This window comes from Nycticebus coucang, chromosome 14 (assembly GCF_027406575.1).
Source record: "Nycticebus coucang isolate mNycCou1 chromosome 14, mNycCou1.pri, whole genome shotgun sequence".
Classification (NCBI taxonomy): Eukaryota; Metazoa; Chordata; class Mammalia; order Primates; family Lorisidae; genus Nycticebus; species Nycticebus coucang.
The window spans coordinates 55,286,197-55,311,042 of NC_069793.1; the positions used below are offsets into that span (position 1 = coordinate 55,286,197).

Here is a 24,846-nt window from a genome sequence, read left to right on the forward strand (position 1 = left end):
CTTTTTTTTTTTTTTAGAGAGGGATAGAGTCTCAGTCTGTTGTCCTCGGTAGAGTGCTGTGGCGTTACAGCTCACAGCAACCTCCAGCTCTTGGGCTTAGGCAATTCTCTTGCCTCAGCCTCCTGAGTAGCTGGGACTACAGGCACCCACCACAATGCCCAGCTATTTTTTTTCTTGCAGTTTGGCTGGGTCTGGGTTTGAACCTGCCACCCTTGTTATATTGGGCCCACGCCCTACTCAGTGAGCGATAGGCACCGCCCATGGAGTAGGGTCTTAATCACATGAAAAGCAAAGCTGTTCACATTTAGTGAACTTGCATGTCACTGGAGGTACATAATATTTTAATTTTAAAACAAAAATAATGTGTTTGTAAAAGATTCCCATTTCCCCGACTTTATTTGCCCCTTCAGTTTTCAGAAATTTTAATTAAAAAAAATCATATGCCTTTTGGAAGTTGTACCTTCTTATAAGTAATAACTAAAATCTATTTCTTCTTTTGTTGTTGAGGTGTATTAAATTTGAAGAAGATAATATCTCCATCTTCAACAATGTAATTTCTGCCTGTTGTCTGTACTTTCCAGCAGCCTTGACTGCATTTTCAGTACCTTCCTCTTTGAAAATCTTCATATTTTGCAAACTGCAACCAAAAAATAGCCGGGTGTTGTGGCGGGTGCCTGTAGTCCCAGCTACTCGGGAGGCTGAGGCAAGGGAATTGCTTAAGCCCCGGAATTGGAGGTTGCTGTGAGCTGTGTGAGGCCACGGCACTCTACCGAAGTCCATAAAGTGAGACTCTGTCTCTACAAAAAAAAAAAATAATAATAAATAAAATAAATAAATAAAAATCTTCATATTTTGGCACAGCACCCATAAGTCAGCAGTTAGGGCACTGGCCACATGGCAACCGGGCTAGCAGGTTTGAACCCAGCCTGGGCCTCCTAAACAACGACAACTACAACAACAACAAAAATAGCCAGGCGTTGTGATGGGCGCCTGTAGTTCCAGCTCCTTGGGAGGGTGAGGCAAGAGAATCACCTAAGCCCAAGATCTGGAGGTTGCTGTGGGCTGTGACTTCATAGCACTCTACCGAGGGGGGCATAGTGAGACTCTGTCTCAAAAAAAAATTTAAAAATAAAGATAAACTCTTCATATTTCATTACTTTATCCACAATGAATCTCTTTTCAAAATCTATGTGAATATTTCCTGCAGCCTGAGGAGACTTTGTCCCTTGCCTGATGGTCCATACATCAGGGCCTGCAGTAAAAAAGTATTGGAGTGCTGCAGACCCAGCCTTAATGATCTTTGTGCTTAATGATCTAAAGCACTTTGTGTCATGTTCACTTCCAGATACTTCTGTCTTTTCTCAGCACTCAATTTTTGCAACTTGAGTTCTAAGGCCCCACTAAAAAGAATGATCAAGGCACCTGGGTCATACTTATCCACCCACTCTAATTTTTATCAACCATTTGCTTTTCTTTCTGATGTAGTCTTTTCAGAAAGATTAACCAAAACAAAACAAAACAAAAACAATTGTTTATTCAATACTTCAATCTCATGGTCATTCCAGTCATGATAGAAGTGAACAGGTTTCTTCTGATCCATAACCCAGGATTTGACTTTGCACATTATGTCATATTCAGGTCTTAGATTTTTATCTTCCCCTCTCACAGCCTCCTTTCCTAGTTTGTCTATAATGGGCCCAATCATTTCCTCGTTTATAAGCTGAAGCTCTTCGTGTATTATTTCTATATCTCGAACAGGATCTACACTTCCTTCAACATGTGTGATATCATCAGCGACAAAAGCACGTGTTAGATGAAAGATCCCATCACCAGCACTTATATGAGATAAAAAAGCATTTCTCAGGCCCTGTCCACTGTGAGCTCCTTTCACAAGACCAGCAACATCCACTTCATTTAGAAAGGCAGGCATTTTACTTGCTGGTTTGTGGTATTGGCAAAGAAGTCAAACCCTTCATCTGGCACAGGTACTCTGCCCTCATTAGGATCAATAGTGCAGAAGGGAAAGCTTTCTGCTGAAGCCTGACTATTGGTTAATACATTGAGAAAAGTAGATTTCCCAACATTTGGCAATCCAACAATACCAATTTTCAGTGAAGTTTCAAATCTTCCAATTATTGGGGGTGGTTTAATTCCATCACCTCCGCTTTTAGGGGGCATTATGCTGGGGCGGGTGATGACACAGGGTCCCAACGGCGGCAGCAGAGACAGGTCCTACCCACAGCGGCAGGTGAGAAGGAGGAGAGAGGGCAGGCCTGGCCCCTCTGCCAAGCAGCACGCACTACGGCGGCCAATTTTATTTTTATTGTTGGAGACAGAGTCTTACTTTGTCGCCCTCTGTAGAGTGATATGTTGTCATAGCTCACAGCAATCTCAGACTCTTGGGCTGAAGCGATTCTCTTGCCTCAGCCTCTCAAGTAACTGGGACTACAGGTGACTGCCACAACACCCAACGATTTTTAAAGACAGGGATCTCACTCTTGTTCAGGGTGGTCTTGAACCTGTGAGCTCAGGCAATCCACTTGCCTGCGTCTCCCAGAGTGCTAGGATTACAGGTGTGAGCCACCGTGCCTGGCAATAACTTTTTATTTTTTATGTAGTAGAATATATCAAATGTTTTCTAAGTAGTTTTGAGTATTACTCAAGATCTACCCTAAAGATATTTACTTGCTTATGTATTTCCTCTAATATTTGTTTTTTATAATTGTGTCTTGAAATGTTTTTCCATAAGCATTGTCCACATTATTAGTCTTTTCATAATTTTATTTTTTTAATTAATTATTTATTTATTGAGATAGAGTCTCATTTTGTCACCCTTGATAGAGTACTGTGGTGTCATAGCTCACAGCAATCTCAGACTCTTGGGCTGAAGCGATTCTCTTGCGTCAGCCTCCCAGTAGCTGGGACTACAGGTACCTGCCACAACGCCAGGCTTCTCTTATTTTTTTTTTTTTTTTTGGTAAACAGAGTCTCACTCTGCTGCTCAGGCTAGAGGGCCATGGAGTCAGCCTACCTAGTAGCAACCTTAAACTCAGAGGTTCGAAGTGAACCTCTTGCCTTAGCCTCCTGAGTAGGTGGGACTAAGGTGCCAGTCAACAATCCCTGGCTAATTTTTCCATTTTTAGTAGGGGGGGGGGTCTTGCTCTTGCTCAGGCTGTTCTTTAACTCCCGAGCTCAAGGGAAATCCATCTGCCTGGATGTGGCTCCAGAGTGCTAGGATTATAGGCATGAGCCACCATGCCAGGCCACAAATGTAATTTTTTATGAGTGAAAATTTATTCAACCAATTTACTGAATTTCCACTTAGGTGTTGGTACTCTGTTAGCTGCTGGGAATAAAGTGATGAAGAAAAAGATAAAGCCCAAGAAACTATGGTGGTATGCCCAGAAGTTCGAGTCCAGTCTGGGCAAAATAGGGGACCCCATTCCTTTACCAAAAAAAAAAAGATGACAACACAAGGCCCTTGCCTTAAGGTTTACATTTTAGACATGGAAGAAGACAATAAACAAGTAAACAAATAATCCACATAATTATTGTTTTTAATGGCTATGGGCTGTTGTAGTGGCTCAAACCTGTAGTCCCAGCTATTTGGGGAGCTTAAGTGGGAAGATCCCATAAGCCCAGGCATTAGAAGTTGCAGTGAGCTATGATTGCACCACAGCTCTCCAGTCAGGGCGACAGATGGAGACTCTTTCTTAAAAGAAAAAAACAAAAGAAAAGAAAACTACGAAGGAAATAAAATGGGGATCCACCTTTTAAGAGTGGTTATTGAGGGCCTTAATAGGAAGAGGCAAAGGGTGTATACCAAAGAGAGTTCCAATGAATGGGTCTCCCATAATTTACCTAACCATTTTTCTTTAGTGTTGGGTTTTTAGATTGCTTCCACATTTTTGCCATTATACTAGCAAACAACTCCTCTGTTTATTCTCATGAATAGTTTCCTAGAAATGTAATTACTGGACAAGAACAATCAGAATGCTTTTATATACGCTACCAAGTTGCTTTCAAGGGGGAATTCCAATACACTCACTAATGAGCGTAAGCTGAACGTTGGGATAGGAATAGAGAAAGTAACTGAGCTTAGGAGTTTGAGGTTGCAGTGGGCTATGATGACGCGAGGAAACCGCGAGACTGTTTAAAAAAAAAAAAGGTTCAGGTTTGGGTTCAGCAAAAAGAAAAATGAAGTGTAACGAACTGACTGGGTTTACTAGTGAAAGGAAAGGAACAGCTTTTGGGAACAAGCAAACCCAGATTCTAAACTCATTTCTGCCATACTGTGCCCGTCATAGATTATTATAGCCCCTCTCTAAGCCTTATTTCCTGAAATTCGGTATTTTTTACCATATGTTTTCCACCATCTTCAGATCGAGCACTTTTTAGTTTCCAAACAAAAGTGGAAATGATGTTTAATGGAATGGATGAATCGGCGTCTTCCGCGAACCGCCAACTAATCAGTAGCAGGCACTTCCGGCAACCGGGACAAAGGGTTTGAAGTCTCCGAGATCGCACTTCCGGATAATTAAGGCTGCGCACTAAGAATCTGAGTCCGCGATCCTCCGCGGGGCGACTGGAGTGCCGCGACTGCGCATGCTTCCCGCACGCGCCAGGAAGGACGGGGCGGGGCACTAAAAGGGGCGGGCCGAGACCCTGACTTGTCTCGCGGTTACTGGGCGGGTGTGAGCGCGCGAGCCTCGGGGGTGGCAGGGGGAGGGCCTTAGTCCGAGTGGGTTCTGCGGAGCTCTACCACGCGTCACTTTGCGCGCGGGGTTGAGGCCTTCTTATGTGGGGTGGTCGCGCCGGAAGTGGCTCTGGCGGTGGTGTTTTGGTGTTGTAAGTAGCCCGTGGCAGAGTTTTGTTGTTAAGGGGGCGCGGCACCGCACCGCTCCCTTCACCTTCCCTGCAGCAGCCATGGCAAAAGGCAGAATCGCAGAACGATCGCAGACAGGGGCACTCCATACGACCTCCGCAGGGGACAGGGCATCAGGGACGCGAGGTCTCGTGGCGTCGGGCGATGGAGACCATCTGAAGGGTGAGTGGATCTGGGGACCACGCTGGGCCTGGCTAAGGGGCACTAGCGTGCTGGGAGGGTCTCCAGAGTAACTCCAGCAGGTCTTAGGGGGTTGCAGGGAGAGAGGGGGTCCGCTGGCGACTGAAAGGGAGCAGAGAGAATGGGGGAGTTGTGCTTGGGCCCTTGCGCAGCACAGGCCAAACACCTAGTAGGTGCGTTGTAAATGCTTTTGTAGTTGAATTCGGTTAAAAGAAGAATGACGCTGGCTTGTTGCTCAGGGAGATTGTAAGGTTGATAATAAGGAAGCTAGGCAGAGCTAGAAGGAAATTTAGCATTCGTTGCGTTGTTTTTGCAGATGAAGAAACTGAGGCCTATAATGGATATATGACTTCTGCAGTCATGAAGTCAGATTACTACTGTAGTAATTAAGAGCAAGGACTTAATTTTGCCAGGTGCCGGGGCTTGAGTCCCTGCTGTACTAGTATTTACTTGTGACCTTGAACTTTTAACTTAAAAAAACTCTGAACTGTAAAATGAGGATAATAATAGTACCTATTTAATAGGTTGGTGCGAGGGATAAATCGTATAAAAGATTTAATGTAATGCTTGAATTGTATAAAGTGATGGCTGAATAAATGTTAGCAATTATTGTTATAGCTAAGATCACTCATTCTAATCTAAAACCTTTCCCCTATTACACCATCATAGTATTTCTTTAGGCTCTAAATATCGTTTTAAGGGAAAAGGAAATTTGGCTTTGGAAACTAAAGTCTTGAATTCTGCCGGGGGCGGTGGCTCAAGCCACTCTGGGAGGTCGAGGTGGGTGGATCGCCTGAGCTAACTAGTTTGAGACCAGCCTGAGCCAGAGCAAGACCTCGTCTCCAAAAATAGCCAGGCATGGTGGCAGGTGCCTTATAGTCCCAGCTATTGGGGAGGCTGAGGCAAGAGAATCGCTTGAGCCCAAGAGTTTGAGGTTACTGTGAGCTGTGATGCCATGGCATTCTACCAAGGGTGACAAAGTGAGACTGTCTGAAAATAAATAAATAAAAATAAAAAGATAAATTTTTGGCTTGGCGCCTGTGGCTCAAATTTCAAAGGTGCCAGCCACATACACCTGAGCTGGAGGGTTTGAATCCAGCCTGGGCCCGCCAACGCTGCTGCAACAACAACAACAACAACAACAAATAGCCGGATGTTGTGGCAGGTGCCTGTAGTCCCAGCTACTTGGGAGGTGGAGGCAGGAGAATTGCTTGAGCCCAGGAGTTGGAGGTTGCTGTGAGCTGTGATGCCATAGTACTCTACCCAGGGTGACAGCTTGAGGCTCTGTCTCAAATAAATAAAGTTTTGAATTCTGTCTTGGCATGGAATTGATAGTTCATTCCTTTTTTTTTTTTTTTAAGAGACAGAGTCTCACTTCGTTGCTCTTGGTAGAGTGTCGTGGTGTCACAAGTCACAGCAATCTCCAGCTCTTGGGCTTAGGCAATTCTCTTGCCTCAGCCTCCCACATAGCTGGGACCACAGGGGCCCACCACATCGCCTATTTTTTTGGTACAGTTTGGCTGGGCCAGGTTCAAACCTGCCACCGTCTGTATATGGGGCTGGCACCCTACCCACTGAGCACCGGCGCTGCCCTAGTTCATTCCTTTTCAACAGCTGAAATGGTTAAGCTCTGTAAATGCTTTTTAAACTCATAAACTTGAAGTGATGCTAACAGATGGACATTAAGTTATATGCAGCTCAAAAGGAGGTCTTTTAAGAGGGTATAGCACTTAGATGTCCAAGGGCAGAAAAAGAAAAAAGTGTACAGCAGAAATGGGAATGTACTTTTAAATGATATAGTATGTCTCCAACATTCTAATTTGGCTCTTTAAACTTTATGTATTTGGGCATTTTTCCCATTTGTAGAACGTAGAGCCAAATAATTTCATGTAACTTCAAAAACGTAAGTGAATTGTTAAAATATAAATCTGTTCTAAATTAAAAGAACATTTTTTTTTAAGACTATCTTACTGAGGGTGTCAATAATCTCTAAGGTCTAGGCTTCTTGAAAGAATGTTTTTCAGATAAAGCATCTCTAAAGATTATCATTTGGTTTGAATTAGCAGTCATATATTAATGTTTTTTTCTTACTTGGAGAGGGGGGGCTCTGTAGTCCTCCTCTGTAGTGGCATGATCACAGCTCACTACAACCCTGAATTCCTGGGCTTTAACAATCCTCCCGTCTCAGCTTCCTGAGTAGCTAGGACTGCAGGTGCCTACCACCATACCCAGCTAATTATTAAATTTTTGGTAGGAACGGGGGTCTTGCTTTCTTGCCTGGGCTGGTTTTGAACTGCTAGCCTCAAGCAGTCCTGCCTCAGCCTCCCAAAGTGCTAGGATTGCAGGGGTGCTGTCACTCCCAGCCTCTTCATTTTAATTTAAGAGAACTCCTAGGACTGTTTTTCTCAGTATATGGGTCATGATCTATGTGAAGGGTGTGAAATCAATTTGATTAGTAATCAAACGAGTACTTGGATGTAGAAGAGACAGAAACTGTCAGAGTAGGGAGCAGGTATTGTGTTTTGAAATATTTTTTTTTTCAGTTATGTAGATTTTGTGTGTACCAGATATAGAATACATTGCTTACTGTGGAACACAGTCAAAAATGTTTGAGAAACACCCTCCAAGTTGGTTTTATTGGTGTTAGAGGACAATTTTTGGTTTTTGTTGTTTTTTGAGACAGAGTCTCTGTTGCCCTGGGTAGTGTGCAATGGCATCATAGCTTACAGCAACCTCAAACTCTTGGTTTGGCTCAAGAGATTTTCTTGCCTCAGCCTCCCTAGTAGCTGCGACTACAGACGCCGGGCTAGTTTTTCTATTTTTAGTGGAAATGGGGTCTCACCCTTTCTCATTCTGGTCTCCAGCTCTGGAGCTCAAGGCATCTACCCACTTCAGCCTCCCAGAGCCGCAGTGCCCAGCTGGAAGATAGTTTTGTTTGGCTTTGAGTAATAAATCACTCTCAGATTTCTGTTCTGGATCCTGCTTTGTTAATTTGCTTCAACAAATACTTCTCAAGCATCTACTATGAGCAAGATACTGGCTTAGAGGAAGAAGAATGCTCTAATTACTGATAAATGGGATCCAAGAATAGATTTGGCATCTGGACATCAACCAAAATATTAGTATGATTAGTTGATACCAATCTCAACCTAAATGTTATATATAAGAATTTTTTTTTCTTTTTGCCTGCAATCGGTAGAAAACCCAATTTGGTTCCTTACTGAAAGGGAGTTTATTGTTTTCATGTAAGTTAAAAAGTTAAAAAATCAAGAGATGAAATAGGGGCTTCAGGCTGGAACTAGTAGCTCATTATCTTCAGGATCAGATTTCTTTCATAAACTGATTTGCTTACTTAATGTTAGTTTTACCTTAAAGTTTAGTTCTCCTTGAAGCTCTAAGTAAGCTAAGTGCTTCCTTGTTAATTTTTTTTTTTTCTTTCTGAGACAGAGTTTCAGTGTGTCGCCCTCGGTAGAGTGCTTTGGCATCACAGGTCACAGTAACCTCAAACTCTTGGCCTTAAGTGATTCTCTTGCCTCAGCCTTCCAAGTAGCTAGGACTTAGGCACCCTCCACAACACCTGGCTATTTTTTTGTTGCAGTTGTTTAGTTGGCCCAGGGCGGGTTCGATCCCACCACCCTCGGTGTATGTGGCTGGCACCGTAACCACTGTGCTGGGGCACCGAGCCTTCCTTGTTAATTTTGAGACTGTCCTAGCATTACCAATGGAAGTCTTGATATTCACTGAATAGATTGCATCAGATCCATCCCTGAACCTGTCTCTGTTGCCAGAGGATAAAAATAACCTGATTGGCTCAGATTGATTTATGTTTCTTACCCAGAAAAGGGGGTAGAAATTGGGTTAAGTCAGTTTTCCTAGTGATGTGTGGTGGGTCACTTGACCTTTTCTTTATTTGTACTTAACATGGTGTAGGAATGAAGAAAGTGAACTTGTATCACTGATTTTTGGGTTTGATAGCTATAAAGGAAGGATAAAGATTTCAGTCTAAGGTGCTGGTTCAGAAGATACATTTTGGAGTCCAAGGTCTGGCATGGAAGGAAGAGAAGTGAAGAGTCTAACAAAAGGGAGAAAATGGAGAAAGTAAGATCATGGATTAAAAAGGTGATCAAAGAATGGAATATTAGAATTTGAAATGTCCAAGGTAGAGTAGTTCCAGGTGATGTAAGAATTTAGTAGCTAGCCTTGGAAGAAGGTGGCTAAAGTTGAACAGAAATGAAAGTTTTAAGAATTTTGAGACATGATAGATCAGAATAATGAAATCTTTTAGGATTGTGAAGAAGTTTATGACAAATTTGATCTTATCCTTCAGTAAATGGGAGGATCTTTCTGAAAGTGGATAGGTAATAGTGATGGTATATGGGCTGGATAGCAGCAGGATTGCAGGGTCGTAAGCTTTAGAGAATGAATGTTTTATAAGATCAGGAGTCCTGGTGCTTCTGCTGCCTATAAACATGCTTTCTTTTTGTGTGTGGTTGTTTTTATTTTATATATGTATATATTTTTTGAGATAGTCTTGCTTTTTCACTTGGACTTGAGTGCAATGGTATCTTCACAGCTCAATGTAACCTCAAACTTCTAGAGATCCTTCTGCCTCAGCTTCTGGAATAGCTGGGACTACAGGTCCACAACTGTGATGCATGTCACAGTTAAAGTAAAGTTAAATCAACTTAAGGAGGTGGTTAACTATGGAGGTTCTACTGTACTACTGTTCAGGCGATTTACTCAAATATGGAGCTGCTTAAGGTTGTCTATTATCTATTAGGTACCAGATGTTTTGTTCAATCTTTGCTTTTAGTAAGCTTATGCCACCATTAACTTAGACTGGTTAGCAAGTCCTGTGACACCACAGCACTCTACCGAGGGCAGGGTGGCATAGTGAGACTCTGTCTCAAAAAGAAAAAAAAATTAACAAGAAAGCATTTAGCTTACTTAGAGCTTCAAGGAGAACTAAACTTTAAGATAAAACTAACATTAAGTAAGCAAATCAATTTATGAAAGAAATCTGATCCTGAAGATACTGCCACCATATCCCACCCTGCCCGAAGAAATAGCAGAATTAAAACGGACTTTGAGTTTATGGAAAGGCCAGATTACTGGGCTGGTGAAAAGCAACCTTGTTGCTGTTCACTGGCCTAGTCAGAGACTTGGAGGCAAGCACTACAAAGGAAATGAATGATTTATTAAGGGATGGCTGGTGCTCGCTTGGGCACAGCAGCAATTAGCTGTCTTTATTCACTTTCTTATATACCCCAAATCATCAGATAAAAATAATCCAAGAACAAGGAAGACAAAAGGTAAAGATTCCTTATCTGCGTTAATACAGTAAAGTACGTACACACCTTTCTAAACCAAGAATATCTTGTTTGGAGATAAACAACAATGGAGATGAACCATGAAGGGCTGGGTCGTCTGTTCTGTTTGCCTACTTCCCTATATGACTAACTGAAAGTTATTGTGTAAATAGAGGTAGGGGATTAAGTGCAACAGTCTGTTGCCCCAGGCAAATGCTCTGTCTCCAGCTATGACTTGGCGAGGGTCTCCGGCACATTCTTTCCTTTAAGGCGCAACTGCAGCCCAAGTACTGGAAATGTTCCTTGTCATAGCCTCGTGCCACAAGGAGCACAAACGAGACTGATTCACCTAACAAGGGTGCAGTGGACTGTGCCCCTTCACAACATTGATGAAACAGGTGGAAATTTAGTTGAAGATTAAAAGATATGAAAAGAGTTAACAGCCTTTCTAACCTATCTTGCTCTGGTTCTCTGTGTATGTGTGTGTATATCTATATCTATATAGATATAGATATATTTTTTAGACAGTTTCAAGCTGCCACCCTGGGTAGAGTGCTGTGGCATTGTAGCTCTCAGCAACCTCCAACTCTTGGGCTCAAATGATCCTCTTGCCTCAGTTTTCCTATTTCTTTTTTAATTTATTTTATTTTTTGGTAGAGAGAGAGTCTCTCTTTATTGCCCTCAGTAAAGTGCCGTGGCATCACACAGCTCACAGCAACCTCTAACTCCTGGGCTTAGACGATTCTCTTGCCTCAGCCTCCCAAGTAACTCGGGCTACAGGCACCTGCCACGGCATCCGGCTATTTTTAAGTTTTCCTATTTTTAGTAGAGATAGGATCTTGCTCTTGCTCAGACTGGTCTCGAACTCATGAGCTCAAGTAATCTACTGGCGTTGACCTCCCAGAGTGCTAGGATTACAGGCGTGAGCCATCACACCTGATATACACACACACACACACACACACACACACTTTTTTTTTTTTTTTTGAGACAGAATTTGACTCTTGCTTCCCTGGCTGGAGTACCATGGCATCATTATAGCTCACCACAACCTGGAATGCTTCGATTCAGGCAATTCTCCTGCCTCAGTCTCCTGAGTAGGTGGGACTGCTGCACGGACACACCATTACAGGTTTTAGCAATATGGGGTCTTGGCTGTTGCTCTTGAGTGGTCTCAAATTCCTGGCCTCAAGCAATCTAGCCTTCCAAAGTGCTAGGATTAGGTACAGACTTGAGCTATCATGCCCCAGCCTTGTAGCGAAGTATATATATATATATATATATATTTTTTTTTTTTTTTAGTAGAGACAGAGTCTCACTTTATGGCCCTCGGTAGAGTGCCGTGGCCTCACACAGCTCACAGCAACCTCCAACTCCTGGGCTTAAACGATTCTCTTGCCTCAGCCTCCCGAGTAGCTGGGACTACAGGCGCCCGCCACAACGCCCGGCTATTTTTTGGTTGCAGTTTGGCTGGGGCCAGGTTTGAACCCGTCACCTGCGGTATATGGGGCCGGCGCCTTATCGACTGAGCCACAGGCGCGGCCCGCGAAGTATATTTTTAAAGAATTAAACAGGTAATATAGTCCTCTTAAATTAAAAATGAAATAAGGTAATTAGTATGCTAGGTCTAAAATTAAACTATAGTGTTTTTCTTCATATTATGAATTCAGAAGTTCTAGGTCAGAAGTCAGATGGAAGAAAGGTGTCAGACAGTGTTTAACCTGACTACAGAATATTGTACTTAACTGCCCTGAGTTTTCCTGTCTAATTGCTACTTGTTGTCAGTAGCAATTGCTTACAGTTGGGTGATGAAATATATAGACATTTGAACAAAATTAACCTCTGTATTTCACTTGATACCTGTTTTCCTCACTTTCTAAAATTAGTTAAGTGTTTGTAAGCATTGTGTTCAACAGTAATACAAGAAAACAAATGATAAGGATTCAGGCTGGGTGCATTGGTTCATGTCTGAAGCGGTAAAACCTCATATACCCAGTCTGGGCCACAGAGCCAAGGCCCTTTCGCTAAAAAAATTTAAAATAACTTTTTAAAACTCAGTGAAACAGGGACATTTAATTTTGAGGTTCTGCTTCCTTTCACATAAAGTAGTAAACAGAGAATATTAGTAATAAGCCTTGATTATAATCCTGATAAACTCAGAGGTTAGCATGTAATTCATTTAGAGTTCTAAACATAGATAGGTTGTAAATCTTGTTTGTATGATAATTCTACATCTAAATGTACAGCATACACATTTATACTGTGCCTTCCTATGCCTGCATTAGACACATGTGCCATTTAGCATTTATAGCTGCTCACATGGGTACTATATATTCATTAACCTCCAAATCTGCAGTTATACTAATTCCTAGTCAGAATCATCCCATTATCTACTTTTCTAATCTTCTCCCAAGTCAAAGTACTGTTAGAGAAAATAAGACTCATCCTCTCTTGGTCTAAATTCACATGGTTTTCTAATTTCAGTTAGGGTTATTACTGGCAGACAGTAATCCTTTCATAGCACTTTCCAAAGGGGCTATTTCAGGTCTCTTCAAATTAAAATTTTACCTTTTGCTCATAGCCAATGACACTGCCTCCTGCTTTATTGAGGTCCATAATCTCTACCTCAAACCTGTCCACAAAACTGTCTTGCTTTGCCCCTTTTCATTAAATGCCAGCACTCTTCCTTCTAGATCTTTCTTTCTGAATTCTCTTCATTTAACCAAATCTTCAATTTTTCCCTCTTACAATCACCTTTTCTGTAATTTACAATAGGCATAAAGGCCAGGCATGGTGGCTCAACCTGTAATCCTAGCCCTCTGGGAGGCCGAGGTGGGTGGATTGCCTGATCCAGAGCAAGACCTCATCTCTAAAAATAGTCAGACGTTGTGGTGGGCGCCTATAGTCCCAGCTATTTGGGAGGCTGAGTCAAGAGACTCACTTGAGCCCAAGAGTTTTTGGTTGCTGTGAGCTGTAACATCACGGTACTTTACCAAGGGTGACAAAGTGAGACTCTTGTCTCTAAATAAATAAATAAATAAATATAAAATAAAAAATACAATAGAGATAAATCCACTCTGAAAAACCATAATTTAACTTTAAAGTCCTGCTGCTAGCTCCTTAATTCTCTTCTTACTCTTTCATTTTTCTTCTCTCTCTCTCTTTTTTTTACTCCTTTTTCACTTACTCTTTCGTATGAAACCCTTTTGAGAAGACCAGGCCCAGTGCCTTATGCCTGTAATCCCAGCACTTTTTGGGAGGCTGAGGTGGGAGAACCACTTGAGGCCAGGAGTTTGAGACCATCCTGAGCAAGAATGAGGCCTTATCTCTATAAAAAATAGAAAAATAAACTGGGTGTGGTGGTGTACACCTATAGTCCCAGCTACTTGGGATGCAACAGAATCATGTAAGCGCAGGAATTTGAGGTTGTAGTGAGCTATGATGACATTGCTACACTCTAGCCCAGTGGTTCTCAACCTGTGGGTTGTGACCCCTTTGTAACAATGAAAATACATCACAGCCTTAGGAAGGTTGAGAACCACTGCTCTAGCCTAAGCCACAGGGTAAGAACCTGTCTTTAAAAAAAAAAAAGAAAGAAAGAAAGAAACCAAAATTTTTTTTTTGGTATTTTTTTTGCATTTTTTTTTTTTTTTTTTTTGGTAGAGACAGAGTCTCATTTTATCCCCCTCGGTAGAGTGCTGTGGCGTCATAGCTCACAGCAACCTCCAACTCCTGGGCTCAGGTGATTCTCTTGCCTCAGCCTCCTGAGTAACTGGGACCACAGGCGCCTGCCACAATGCCCAGCTATTTCTTGTTATAGTTTGGCCGGGGCCGGGTTTGATAGTAATCCACTCGAATATTTTTGTAACTTTTGGTTAATTACTCTTTTACTTTTCTTTTTTTAGGGAAAATGAATATAATTTACTAAGACTCCTCAAGATATACATTGAATTACATTATAACCAAGGCAAAATGTAGTGGGCAGTTAGGCATTTCTTACTATAAGAGTCTGCAGCGACTTTTCATATTTGACCTCAGATGTTTAAAGTGTGTTTTTAATTCTTTACCAAAACAAAGGATACTTATTAGTACATTGTTGCATTAATGATGCAGACTATTAAGAAAATAGACATGTCTGGTTTATTACTACATTGAAGTCATCTTCTGTACATTTTGTGATCTCAGGCGTTCTGCAGCAAATTATAGACGTATGATATGATCGAATTTCTCTCTGTTTTTTTTTTTTTTTTGAGAGGTGGTCTTACTTTGTCACATTTGGTAGAGTGCTGTGGCATCATAGCTCACAGCAACCTTAAACTCCTAGGCTCAAGAGATTCTCTTGCCTCAGCCTCTCAAGTAGCTGGAACTGCAGGTGCCTGCCACATGCCTGGCTAGTTTTTAGAGACAAGGTCTTGCTCTTGCTCAGGCAGTCCACCTGCCTTGGCCTCCCAGAGTGCTAGGATTACAGGTGTGAGCCCACCATGCCTGGCTAAATCTTCTTTTTGAGGTTAAGATGACACATAAACTCTGCGCCCCTAGCTCAGTGGCTAGGGTGCTGGCTAAATACAGCAGGGCTGGCAGGTTCAAACCTGGTCCAGGCCTGCTAAACAGCAGTGACAACTACAACAAAAAAAAATAGCCTGGCGTTATGGCGGGCACCTGTCGTCCCAGCTCCTTGGGAGGCTGAGGCAAGAGAATTACTTAAGCCCAAGAGTTTGAGGTTGCTGTGAGCTGTGATGCCCCAGCACTCTAATGAGGGTGACATAATGAGACTCTGTCTTAAAAAAGAAAAAAAAAGATGAAACATAGAATAACAGGGACTGTTTGGTTGACAAAGTTTGACTGCAGAAAGAAAAGAATAAATAATAGGCATTGGTTGGAAGGTTAGACTGATTAATAGTTTAGGTTACAGAAAATTAAAAGATAATTTTTAAACTTTATTTTTTAAATACTACAATTTGGGGCAGTGCCTATGGCTCAATGGGTAGGGCACCAGCCCCATATACTGAGGGTGGTGGGTTTGAACCCGGCTCCAGCCAAACTGCAACAAAAAAATAGCCAGGTGTTATGGTGGGCACCTATAGTCCCAGCTATTCTGTCTCTAAAAAAAAAAAGAAATACTACAATTAAAATTTGAAAAACCTTAATAAAAAACCTACTTTAGAATAGGTAAAACTAATTCATATTTAATGTATCAAAGCACTAATCTAAGCAATTCTTGTTTCCACAGAAATTATAGGATAAATATAAATGGATATTTTTTCTTTTTGTAATTTTGTCTCTCCATTGATTCCAAGCAGTAACACCTTTAGCACATACCCATCTTATTTGCCATTGTAGAGCATGGCTAAGCATGGAATACATCAGCAGGATTCCCAGATGCTTCCATGTGACTCTGATGTTAAAGACTTGATAGCAACAGTTCTGGCAGTGTGGCTGGATTACTTGAATTTGGGCTTCAACATTTGCTAGCTGATACTTAACTCTCTACTGTGCATACATATGGTCACAGCAGACCAAGAGCATGATTTGGGAGTTTATTCTATTTTCTTTTCTTTTTTTTTTGAGACAAGAATCTCACTGTGTCACCCTCAGTAGAGTACTGTGGCATCACACAGCTCACAGCAACCCCAAACTCTTGGGCTTGAAGTGGTTCTCTTGCCTCAGGCTCCCCATAGCTGGGTCTACAGGTGCCCATCAAAACTCCCAGCTATTTTTTGTTGTAATTGTCATTGTTATTTAGCAGGCCCAGGCCAGGTTTGAACCCGCCAGCCCTGGTGTATGTGGCCAGTGCCCTAACCGCTGTGCTGAGCCTGAGAGTTTGTTCTAAAATGTTGTATGTAAAGCTGTAGCTCAGACCTACAGAATTAAAAATTGTGTTTTAATATTCACAAGTGATTTGCATACATTTTAGTTCAAGAAGCACTGGCCCCACCTATCTGAGTCTGTTGGCCTGTTGGCTCAATTATCCTTTCCCACTGTGGTACCTGGTGAAGATCTGGCCAAGGTACAGAGAGCTGGGTGCATGCTGAGCAACACCACAGCCGTTACTGAGGCCTGTGCTCTCCTGGTCCACATTTTGACCTGATGTATGCCAAGGGTGCCGTTGTTTGTGTCGTTTATTCAGAAATGATTTTTTTTTTTGCAGTTTTTGGCTAGGGCCGGGTTTGAACTTGTCACCTCTGGTATATGGTGCTGGTGCCCTACTCCTTTGAGCCACAGGTGCCACCCTCAGAAATGATTTTTATCAGATTCATCAATTCAGGTCTAAATTAAACAGATAAACCAGTTAACAGAATACAGGGCACAAAATAATCCCTTGAATGTTGTTCAAATAATAATCAGGTGGTTCATCTGCCAGCCAGATAGATCCCCAACTGTTCTTAATTAAGTAGGTCAAGTATTTACTGTGACAGAGATGCCAGATTGACATTTAAAATATCACTTTTATTGACAATTTAGAGCCACAATGGACAATTTCACAGAACAGAAATAAGGAAGTGTAAAATTGTAGCAAACAGGTTAATACTCCTCACCCTCATCTTCTCCCTCAGCACTATTTGCTCCAACCTCATAATCCTTTTCAAGGGCAGCCATATCCTGATGAGCCTGGGAAAACTCCTTCTTCCATCCTCTCACTCATGGACCAGTGAACAAAGTGGGAGGAGGGTAATTGATGCCAACCTGGAAGCTAGTGGGACACCAATCCACAAACTGAATGCCGTGCTTGGTCTTGATGGTGGCACTTAACAGCATGGACATCTTTGGGAACCACATCACCACAGTACAACAGGTGGCAAGCTATGTTTTTACTGTGGCAAAGGTCACATTTCATCATTTGGTTGGCTGGCTCAAAGCAAGCATTGATAATCTCTGCTACAGTAAGCTCTTCATGGTAGGCTTTCTCAGCAGGGATCACGGGGCATATGTGGCTGGAGGGAAGTGGATGTAGGGATAGGGCACCACGTTTGTCTGGAATTCTGTCAAGTCAACATTTAGGGCTCCATCAAATTAAGGGAAGCAGTGATGGAGAAGACAATCTGGTTAATAAGGCGGTTCAGTGTAGGTTGGATGCCTAACCTACAGGGTTTCTATAACAGATGTCATAGATGCCTTCATTGTCCACCGTGAAGGCACAACCAGTACTCTAGGGTGGTGAGGGTGGTGAGGATGGAGTTGTAGTGCTCAGCTATAGCTGTGGAAATGGGGGAAGGAGGGCTGGGTAAATGGAGAACTCCAGCTTGTACTTCCTACCATAATCAACAGAGAGGCATTCCATCAGCAGAGAGGTGAACCAGAACCAGTTCCCTCCTCAAAGCTGTGGAAAACCAAGAAGTTCTGAAGACTGCACTGGTTGGCCAGCTTGTGAATTTGGTCATTGATCTTGCCAGTAGTGTAGTGTCCACGGAAATAGTTACTGGCAGCATCTTCCTTGCTTGTGATGAGCTGCTTAGGGTGGAAAAGCTAGCAGTAGGTACCAGTGTAAAAACTTCATCAATGACTGTCAGTGCCAAGTCTATAAACACTGCCTGGGTACTGTTTGCTGGCGCCCGTCTCACTGAAGAAGGTGTTGAAGGAGTCATCTCCTTCCCCAATAGTCTTGTCACTTGGCATCTGGCCATTGGGCTGGATGCCATGTTCCAGGCAGTAGAGCTGTCAGCAGGCATTGCCAATCTGAACACCAGCTTGGCCAACACAGGTTGGGATGCACTCACACGTGATGGGGACTTACAGGGCTCTGCGGTGCTGCGTGAGGTGAAGGGACAACAGTGTCTCCCATTAACAGACTACCAAGGAGTCCGAGGGAGAGATCTTAAGTAGAGATTAAAGCACTTTGGTGCTACACTTCACAGTATTTGGTTCCTTTCAGAGACGAGGTCTTACTGTATTGCCCAGTCTTGGTTCAGACTGCTGGGCTCAAAAGATCCTCCCACCTCAACCTCCAAAGTAGCTGGAATTACAGATATACACCCTTGTACCAGGTTCAGAATTTTTTTTGTCAGGCTCAGGATTTTATTTTATTTTTTTGAGACAGCCTCAAGCTGTCCCCCTGGGTAGAGTGCGGTGGCATCATAGCTCACAGCAACCTCCAACTCCCAGGTAAGCCATTCTCCTGCCTCTGCCTCCCAAGTAGCTGGGACTACAGGCGCCCGCCACACACACACCCGGCTATTTTTTGGTTGCAGCCGTCATTGTTGTTTGGCAGGCCCAGCCTGGATTCGAACCCACCAGCTCAGGTGTGTGTGGCGCCACAGCCACCAAGCCAGGATTTTTTTTTTTTTTTTGAGACGGAGTCTCACTGTGTTACCCTTGGTAGAGTGCTATGGTGTCACAGATCACAGCAACCTCAAACTCTTGGGCTTAAGCGATTCTCTTGCCTCAGCCTCCCAAGTAGCTGGGACTACAGGTGCCCACCACAATGCCTGGCTATTTTTTGTTACAGTTGGTCATTGTTGTTTAGCTGGCCTGGCCTGGGCTCGAACCTACCAGCATCGGTGCATGTGGCTGGTGCTGTAATCACTGTGCTACAGGCATAGAGTCCAGGATTTTGTTTTGTTTTTTTTTTTTAAGGTAGTGTAACTTCTTTGGGACGTTCATTTACTCACCTGTAAAATAGGGTGGACCATATTCTTCTGAAGCTTTCATGTGCATGCAGATCACCTGAGTATCTTTTCAAAATACAGACTTTTAGTAGGTCTGAAATGGAGCCTGAGAATCTGCATCTCTAACAGGCTCCCTGGTGATGCTTATTCGTGTAGTCCACAGAACATGTTTTGAGTAACAAGGGCAAGATAGTTTCTTTTGCTCTGTGTTCGGCATAGAATTTGGCCAAATCTAACAAAATCTAGCAAAATCAATTACATGTAAAAATGCCATAATGAGACGAAGGGTACAATGAAGTTTATATTTTATTTAGTAAAGACTTTGGGCTTGGTGCCCATAGGTCAGTGTGTAGGATGCTGGCCACGTACACTGAGGCTGGTAGGTTCCAGCCCAGCCCGGGCCTGCTAAACAACAGTGACAACTGCAATTAAAAAAAAAAAAAAAAGACTTTAGTTGAAAGGAATAAAAATCAGGCTGGGCACAGTGGCTCACGCCTGTAACCCTAGTACTCAGGAGGCCAAGGCAAATGGATTGCTTGCCTGAGCAAGAGCAAGACCCTGTCTCTGAAAAAAAAAAAAAAAAATAGCTGGGCATTGTGGTGGGCACCTGTAGTCCCAGCTAATTGGGGAGGCTGAGGCAAGAGGATTGCTTGAGCCCAAGGCTTTCAAGTTGCTGTGACATCACCTCACTCTACCCAGGGCAAACGGAGTGAGATTCTGTCTCAAAAAAAAAGGCATAAAAGTCAGTTTAAAACAGCACAAAAAATGAGGAAGGTCGTTGTAAGACTATAAGCTCCACTCCCGTAGCTCCATGGTTAGGGCATCAGCCACATACACCGGGGCTGTCAGGTTCAAACCTGGCCCAGGCCTGCTAAAACAACAATGACAACTACAACAAAAAAATAGCTGGGCATTGTGGTGGGTGCCTTGTAGTCCCAGCTACTGGGAAGGCTGAGGCAAGAGAATTGCTTTAAGCCCAAGAGTTTGAGGTTGCTGTGAGCTGTGATGCCACGGTACTCTACTGATGGCAACATGAGACTGTCTCAAAAAGAAAAAGAGAGAGATCATCTTACTGGCATCCATGAGCAAGAAATGAAATATAGCCAGGCTTTGAGGGAAGTGGAAAGTTAGTTAGCAATCAACAAGTAAGTTAGGTTTCCAGGTGTTACTTGGAGTTGGGGGTGGGGGGGGAACAAGTAAGTTAGGCCAGGTGCAGTGGCTCACCCTGGTAATCCTAGCACTTTGGGAGGCTGAGATGAACTGATTGCCTGAGCTCAGGAGTTTGAGTTTGAGTTTGAGACCCTGTCTCTACTAAAAATAGAAAAACTAACTGGGCACCTATAATCCCAGCTACTTGGGAGGCTGAGGCAAGAAGATTGTTCAAGTCCAAGAGTTTGAGGTTGCTGTGAGTTATGACACCATGTCACTCCACTCAGGGCAACAGAGTGAGATTGTGTCTCAAAAGACAAATAAAAAAAACAAGTAGGTTAGCTCCATGTCCCATTTCTGCTTCTTTGGGTTTCTGTTCCAACCTCTCTTGTCTTTTCTGGTACATGTCTTTGGCTTACCATGTTATTGATTGTGGCCTCTACTGTTTGACATTTTAGCCCCAAGAACCACTACTCCTTGATAAACAATTTTCTTTTTCTTAGTTCAAGTTTTCAAGAGAAAATCTGGTCAGCCAGTAATGAATTGTTTTTACTTGGGTCAAGTGTCCAGCTTTGGACCTACATTGAATACAGTTACTGAAACTGGCCCATTTGAAGGACAAGAGAAAGTTCTCAGGGAAGGAAGATGGAGGTAGAGCAGGCAATGACACCTATCTCATACATCTCTATAAACTGATGGAGAAGAATTTTCTAAGTATAGACAGTTAAGGATACTTCGTTAAAAGCTTATATGAAAGCCAAATGGACAGTAGTCGATAGAGGGTTAGTACAGTGATGGATTCTTAGGGAACAAAAAAGTAATAAAATCCTGCTTATAGTATACATAATATTAAATCTTCTGAGTGTTCTCAGTGTATATCCGGGATAATGGTAGATGCAGGCAATAAAAATTGCGTCTCCCACTCGTACCTCTTCCCTAGTGAGCACTGGGTTAAGCTGTCCTGCTCTCCCCGTTGTGGACTGCTTCCAGGCAGAACAGCCCTGCTCATTCTTGTGCTTGCTTAGCTCTGGATCTTGTTCCACTTTTATCTTTCTCTTTTTTTTTTTTTTTTCCGCTTAACACAGAGTCTCACTATGTCACCCTTGGTAGCGTGCCGTGACGTCATAGCTCACAGCAACCTCAAACTCCTGGGCTCAATTGATTCTCTTGCCTCAGCCTCCCAAGTAGGTGGGAGGCTACCACAGCCTGCCACAATGCCCAGCTATCTTTTGTTACAGTTATCATTGTTGTTTAGCTGGTCCAGGCTGAGTTCGAACTTGCCACCCTCAGTGTATGTGGCTGGTGCCTTAACCACTGTGCTACAGGTGCCGAGCCCACTTTTATCTTTCCTATAATTTTTTTTTTTTTTGGAGACAGAGTCTCACTATGTCACAGTCAGCAGAGTGCTGTGGCATCACAGCTCACAGCAACCTCAAACTCTTGGGCTTAAGCAATTCTCTTGCCTCAGCCTCCCAAGTAGCTGAGACTACAGGTGCCCTCCACCATGCCTGGCTATTTTTTTTTTTTTTTTTTGTAGAGACAGAGTCTCACTTTATAGCCCTCGGTAGAGCCGTGGCATCACACAGCTCACAGCAACCTCCAACTCCTGGGCTTAAGCAATTCTCTTGCCTCAGCCTCCCGAGTAGCTGGGACTATAGGCGCCCGCCACTGGCTATTTTTTTATTACAATTATCATTGTTGTTTAGGAGGCCTGTGCTGGGCTCAAACCCGCCAGCTTTGGTGTATGTGGCCAGCGCCCTACTCACTGAGCTATAGGCGCTGAGCCTCTTTCATGTAATTTTTTTTTTTTTTTTTTTGTAGAGACAGAGTTTCACTTTACTGCCCTCGGTAGAGTGCCATGGCGTCACAGGGCTCACAGCAACCTCCAGCTCTTGGGCTTATATGATTCTCTTGCCTCAGCCTCCCGAGCAGCTGGGACTACAGGTGCACGCCACAACGCCCGGCTATTTTTTTGTTGTTGTAGTTTGGCCGGGGCTGGGTTTGAACCCACCACCATCGGTATATGGGGCTGGTGCCCTACTCACTGAGCCACAGGCGCCGCCCTCTTTCATATAATTTTTAAGGTAACATTGAGATTACCTGAAGAGGAAATGCAAGTGTTCTCCTATTCTGGGAATCACAGACAGAGAGCCACTCAAAACATTTGAGCTTCAACTTTATATTCCAAAGGCTTTGGTATAAAGAGAAAGTATAACATTCTCTAGTTGCACTTGTGAATATCTGTGTTCTTAAGACAGGTGAAGTAATTGTCAGATTATCTCATATTTCCAAAAAGGCCATTCTCTGTATGCTGTCAGCTCCTCGTATAGAGATAAAAAATTGAGAGTCAGTGATTGCATTAGAACAATGTTTCCACCCCTCCCTACCCTTTTGGCTTATCGACACATCAGTGCTATAAATTCTAGTCTTCTGGAATTTTCCATGCTTCTAAAATGTATATATTCTCCAGGGCAGCTCTTGTGGCTCAACGGAGTAGGGCGCTGGCCCCATATGCCAGAGGTGGCGGGTTCAAACCCAGCCCTGGCCAAAAAAATAAAACTACAAAAAAAAAATGTATATATTCTCCCAAAACTAGCATGTCCAATTAGTCAACTGCAAATACTACTTAGTACTTCATGTCACAGTGTTTTGGAAAAAGTGTGAACAGCTTTCTAGGAGGAAAGCACTTAGGGAAATTATTTACTGGCTTGGAATATTGTTTTCCTTTATATTTATCTTAATTATCCCTTTTTTTTTTTTTTTTCCCTTCAGAAAAAGCCCGGGCAGAAGCTGGATCAGCAAGAATGTCACTCCTTATATTGGTGTCCATTTTCTTGTCTGCAGCTTTTATTATGTTTTTGGTGTATAAAAATTTTCCTCAGCTTAGTGAGTAAGTATGATGAGAGGAGTGTCTAGAAACTTATAAGAGGAAGGTGGATTAAAAGTTAAAATTTTAATGTCTTTCAAAAATTTTTAAAAATATAACTATAATAAGAAATATATTTTTTTGGTTGGGTGTGGAGCCTCTGGGAGGCTCAGGCGGTTAGATTACTTGAGCTCAGGAGTTTGAAACAAACCTGAGCAAGACCAAGACACTGTCTCTACTAAAAATAGAAAAACTAGCTGGGTGTTTTGGTGGGCTTTTATAACCCCAGCTTCTTTTTGTGTGTGTGTGTGGGGGGGGTTTTGTGTGTGTGTGTGTGTGTGTGTGTGTGTGTGTGTGGTTTTTGGCCAGGGCTAGGTTTGAACCCGCCACCTCCGGGATATGAGACTGGCGCCCTACTCCTTGAGCCACAGGCACTGCCCTAACCCCAGCTTCTTCAGAGGCAGAGAACAGAGGATTGCTTGAGCCCAGGAGTTGGAGGTTTCCGTGAGCTGGGCAGAGGCCCAGGCAACAGAGCAAGACTCTGCCTCAAAAAAACAGAAATAAAAGGGAAAAAAAAGCTAAAGTTTCATGAAACAGATGATATTTTATGTTCATTTTAGTTTTGTGTGTGGGTTTTTTTTTTGAAACAGAGTCTCACTTTGTTGCCCTGGGTTGAGTGCAGCGGTGTCACAGCTCACAGCAACCTCAAACTTTTGGGCTTAAGTGATTCTCTTGCCTTAGCATCCTGAGTAACTGGGACTACAAGCGCCCGCCATAACAGCCTAGCAGGCCGGGTCTGGTTTCAAACCCACCAGCCCTGGTGCATGTGGCCTGCCCTCTACCCACTGAACTAGGGGTGCTGCGAAGTTCTTTTTAGTTTTTAATGTTAGCAGGGACCAAGTGCATTGTTTACAGTCCGTAATAGATACTGACTTGCAGTTTGAATGAGACATAGTAGTATTCTCTGCTTTTCCTCTTTTTCTGTTCCTATTTTTCTCTTTCCTCGTTTTCCTTGTTTGTGATCAAATTTTCACCTGCTTCTGAAGGCTGGGTGCAATGGCTCATGCCTGTATTTCTAGCACTCTGGGAGGCCGAGGAGGGTGAATTGCCTAGAGCTCAGGAGTTCAGAGACCAGCCTGAACCAGAGCAAGACCTCATCTCTAAAAATTCCAGGGCATTGTGGCAGGCGCCTGTAGTCCCAGATACTCGGAAGGCTGAGGCAAGAGAATTGCTTAAGCCCAAGAGTTTGAGGTTGCTGTGAGCTGTGATGCTACGGCACCCTACTAAGGGTGACAAAGTGAGACTCTGTGTCAAAAAAATTAATTAATTAATTAAAAACAATTTTTACCTGTTTCTATTCACCTATTTACTTACATACCACGTTCATCTCTTAGCTATTTTTCTTTTCCCAGTTTTATGACAATCACATAGTCTGAATAGGTACTTTTACCATTAAATTGATCTTTTTTTTGTTTGTTTGTTTTTTTTTTTGTAGTTTTTGGCCAGGGCTGGGTTTGAACCCACCACCTCTGGCATATGGGGCCGGCACCCTAACCCTTTGAGCCACAGGCGCTGCCCCATTAAATTGATCTTTTAAAAACTGTGTATCAAGTATGTATTGACAATTTCTTAGCTAAAACTTTGGTATAGAATGTATTTCAGAATTCAAAAATTTTTCTCTTTTGGAAAGCTCAAGGAACGTACCCTATATATTATGTGATACTTCTAGCAGGTAGCATCCCGTAATCAAATACATTAGTATTTTTAGTGAGAAATCTGCATAGAGGCACTAAACATGATAAAAGACTACATAAATGTGGGTCAATTTTTGCTAACAAACTAAAGAACTTCTGG

At 42.8% G+C, this 24,846-nt stretch overlaps 1 protein-coding gene and 2 pseudogenes across 4 annotated transcripts in view; 1 reads left to right on the forward strand and 2 right to left on the reverse strand.

Moving 5' to 3' along the window:
- Positions 1 to 484: 484 nt before the first annotated feature.
- On the reverse strand, positions 485 to 2,202 carry LOC128565102 (obg-like ATPase 1; annotated as a pseudogene).
- A 2,523-nt stretch (positions 2,203 to 4,725) lies between these two features.
- The window catches only part of TMEM41B (transmembrane protein 41B), a 38,733-nt gene continuing 18,612 nt past the window's right edge, over positions 4,726 to 24,846 (forward strand). For all 4 annotated transcript variants that reach the window (XM_053561358.1, XM_053561359.1, XM_053561360.1 and 1 more), the window contains exons 1-2: positions 4,726 to 5,047; positions 22,899 to 23,016. In XM_053561358.1, coding sequence (XP_053417333.1) covers positions 4,927 to 5,047; positions 22,899 to 23,016 — 239 coding nt within the window. In that variant the 5' untranslated portion in view covers positions 4,726 to 4,926. The remainder of the gene's footprint in view (positions 5,048 to 22,898; positions 23,017 to 24,846) is intronic.
- LOC128565101 (tubulin alpha-1C chain-like) lies at positions 16,897 to 18,104 on the reverse strand (annotated as a pseudogene).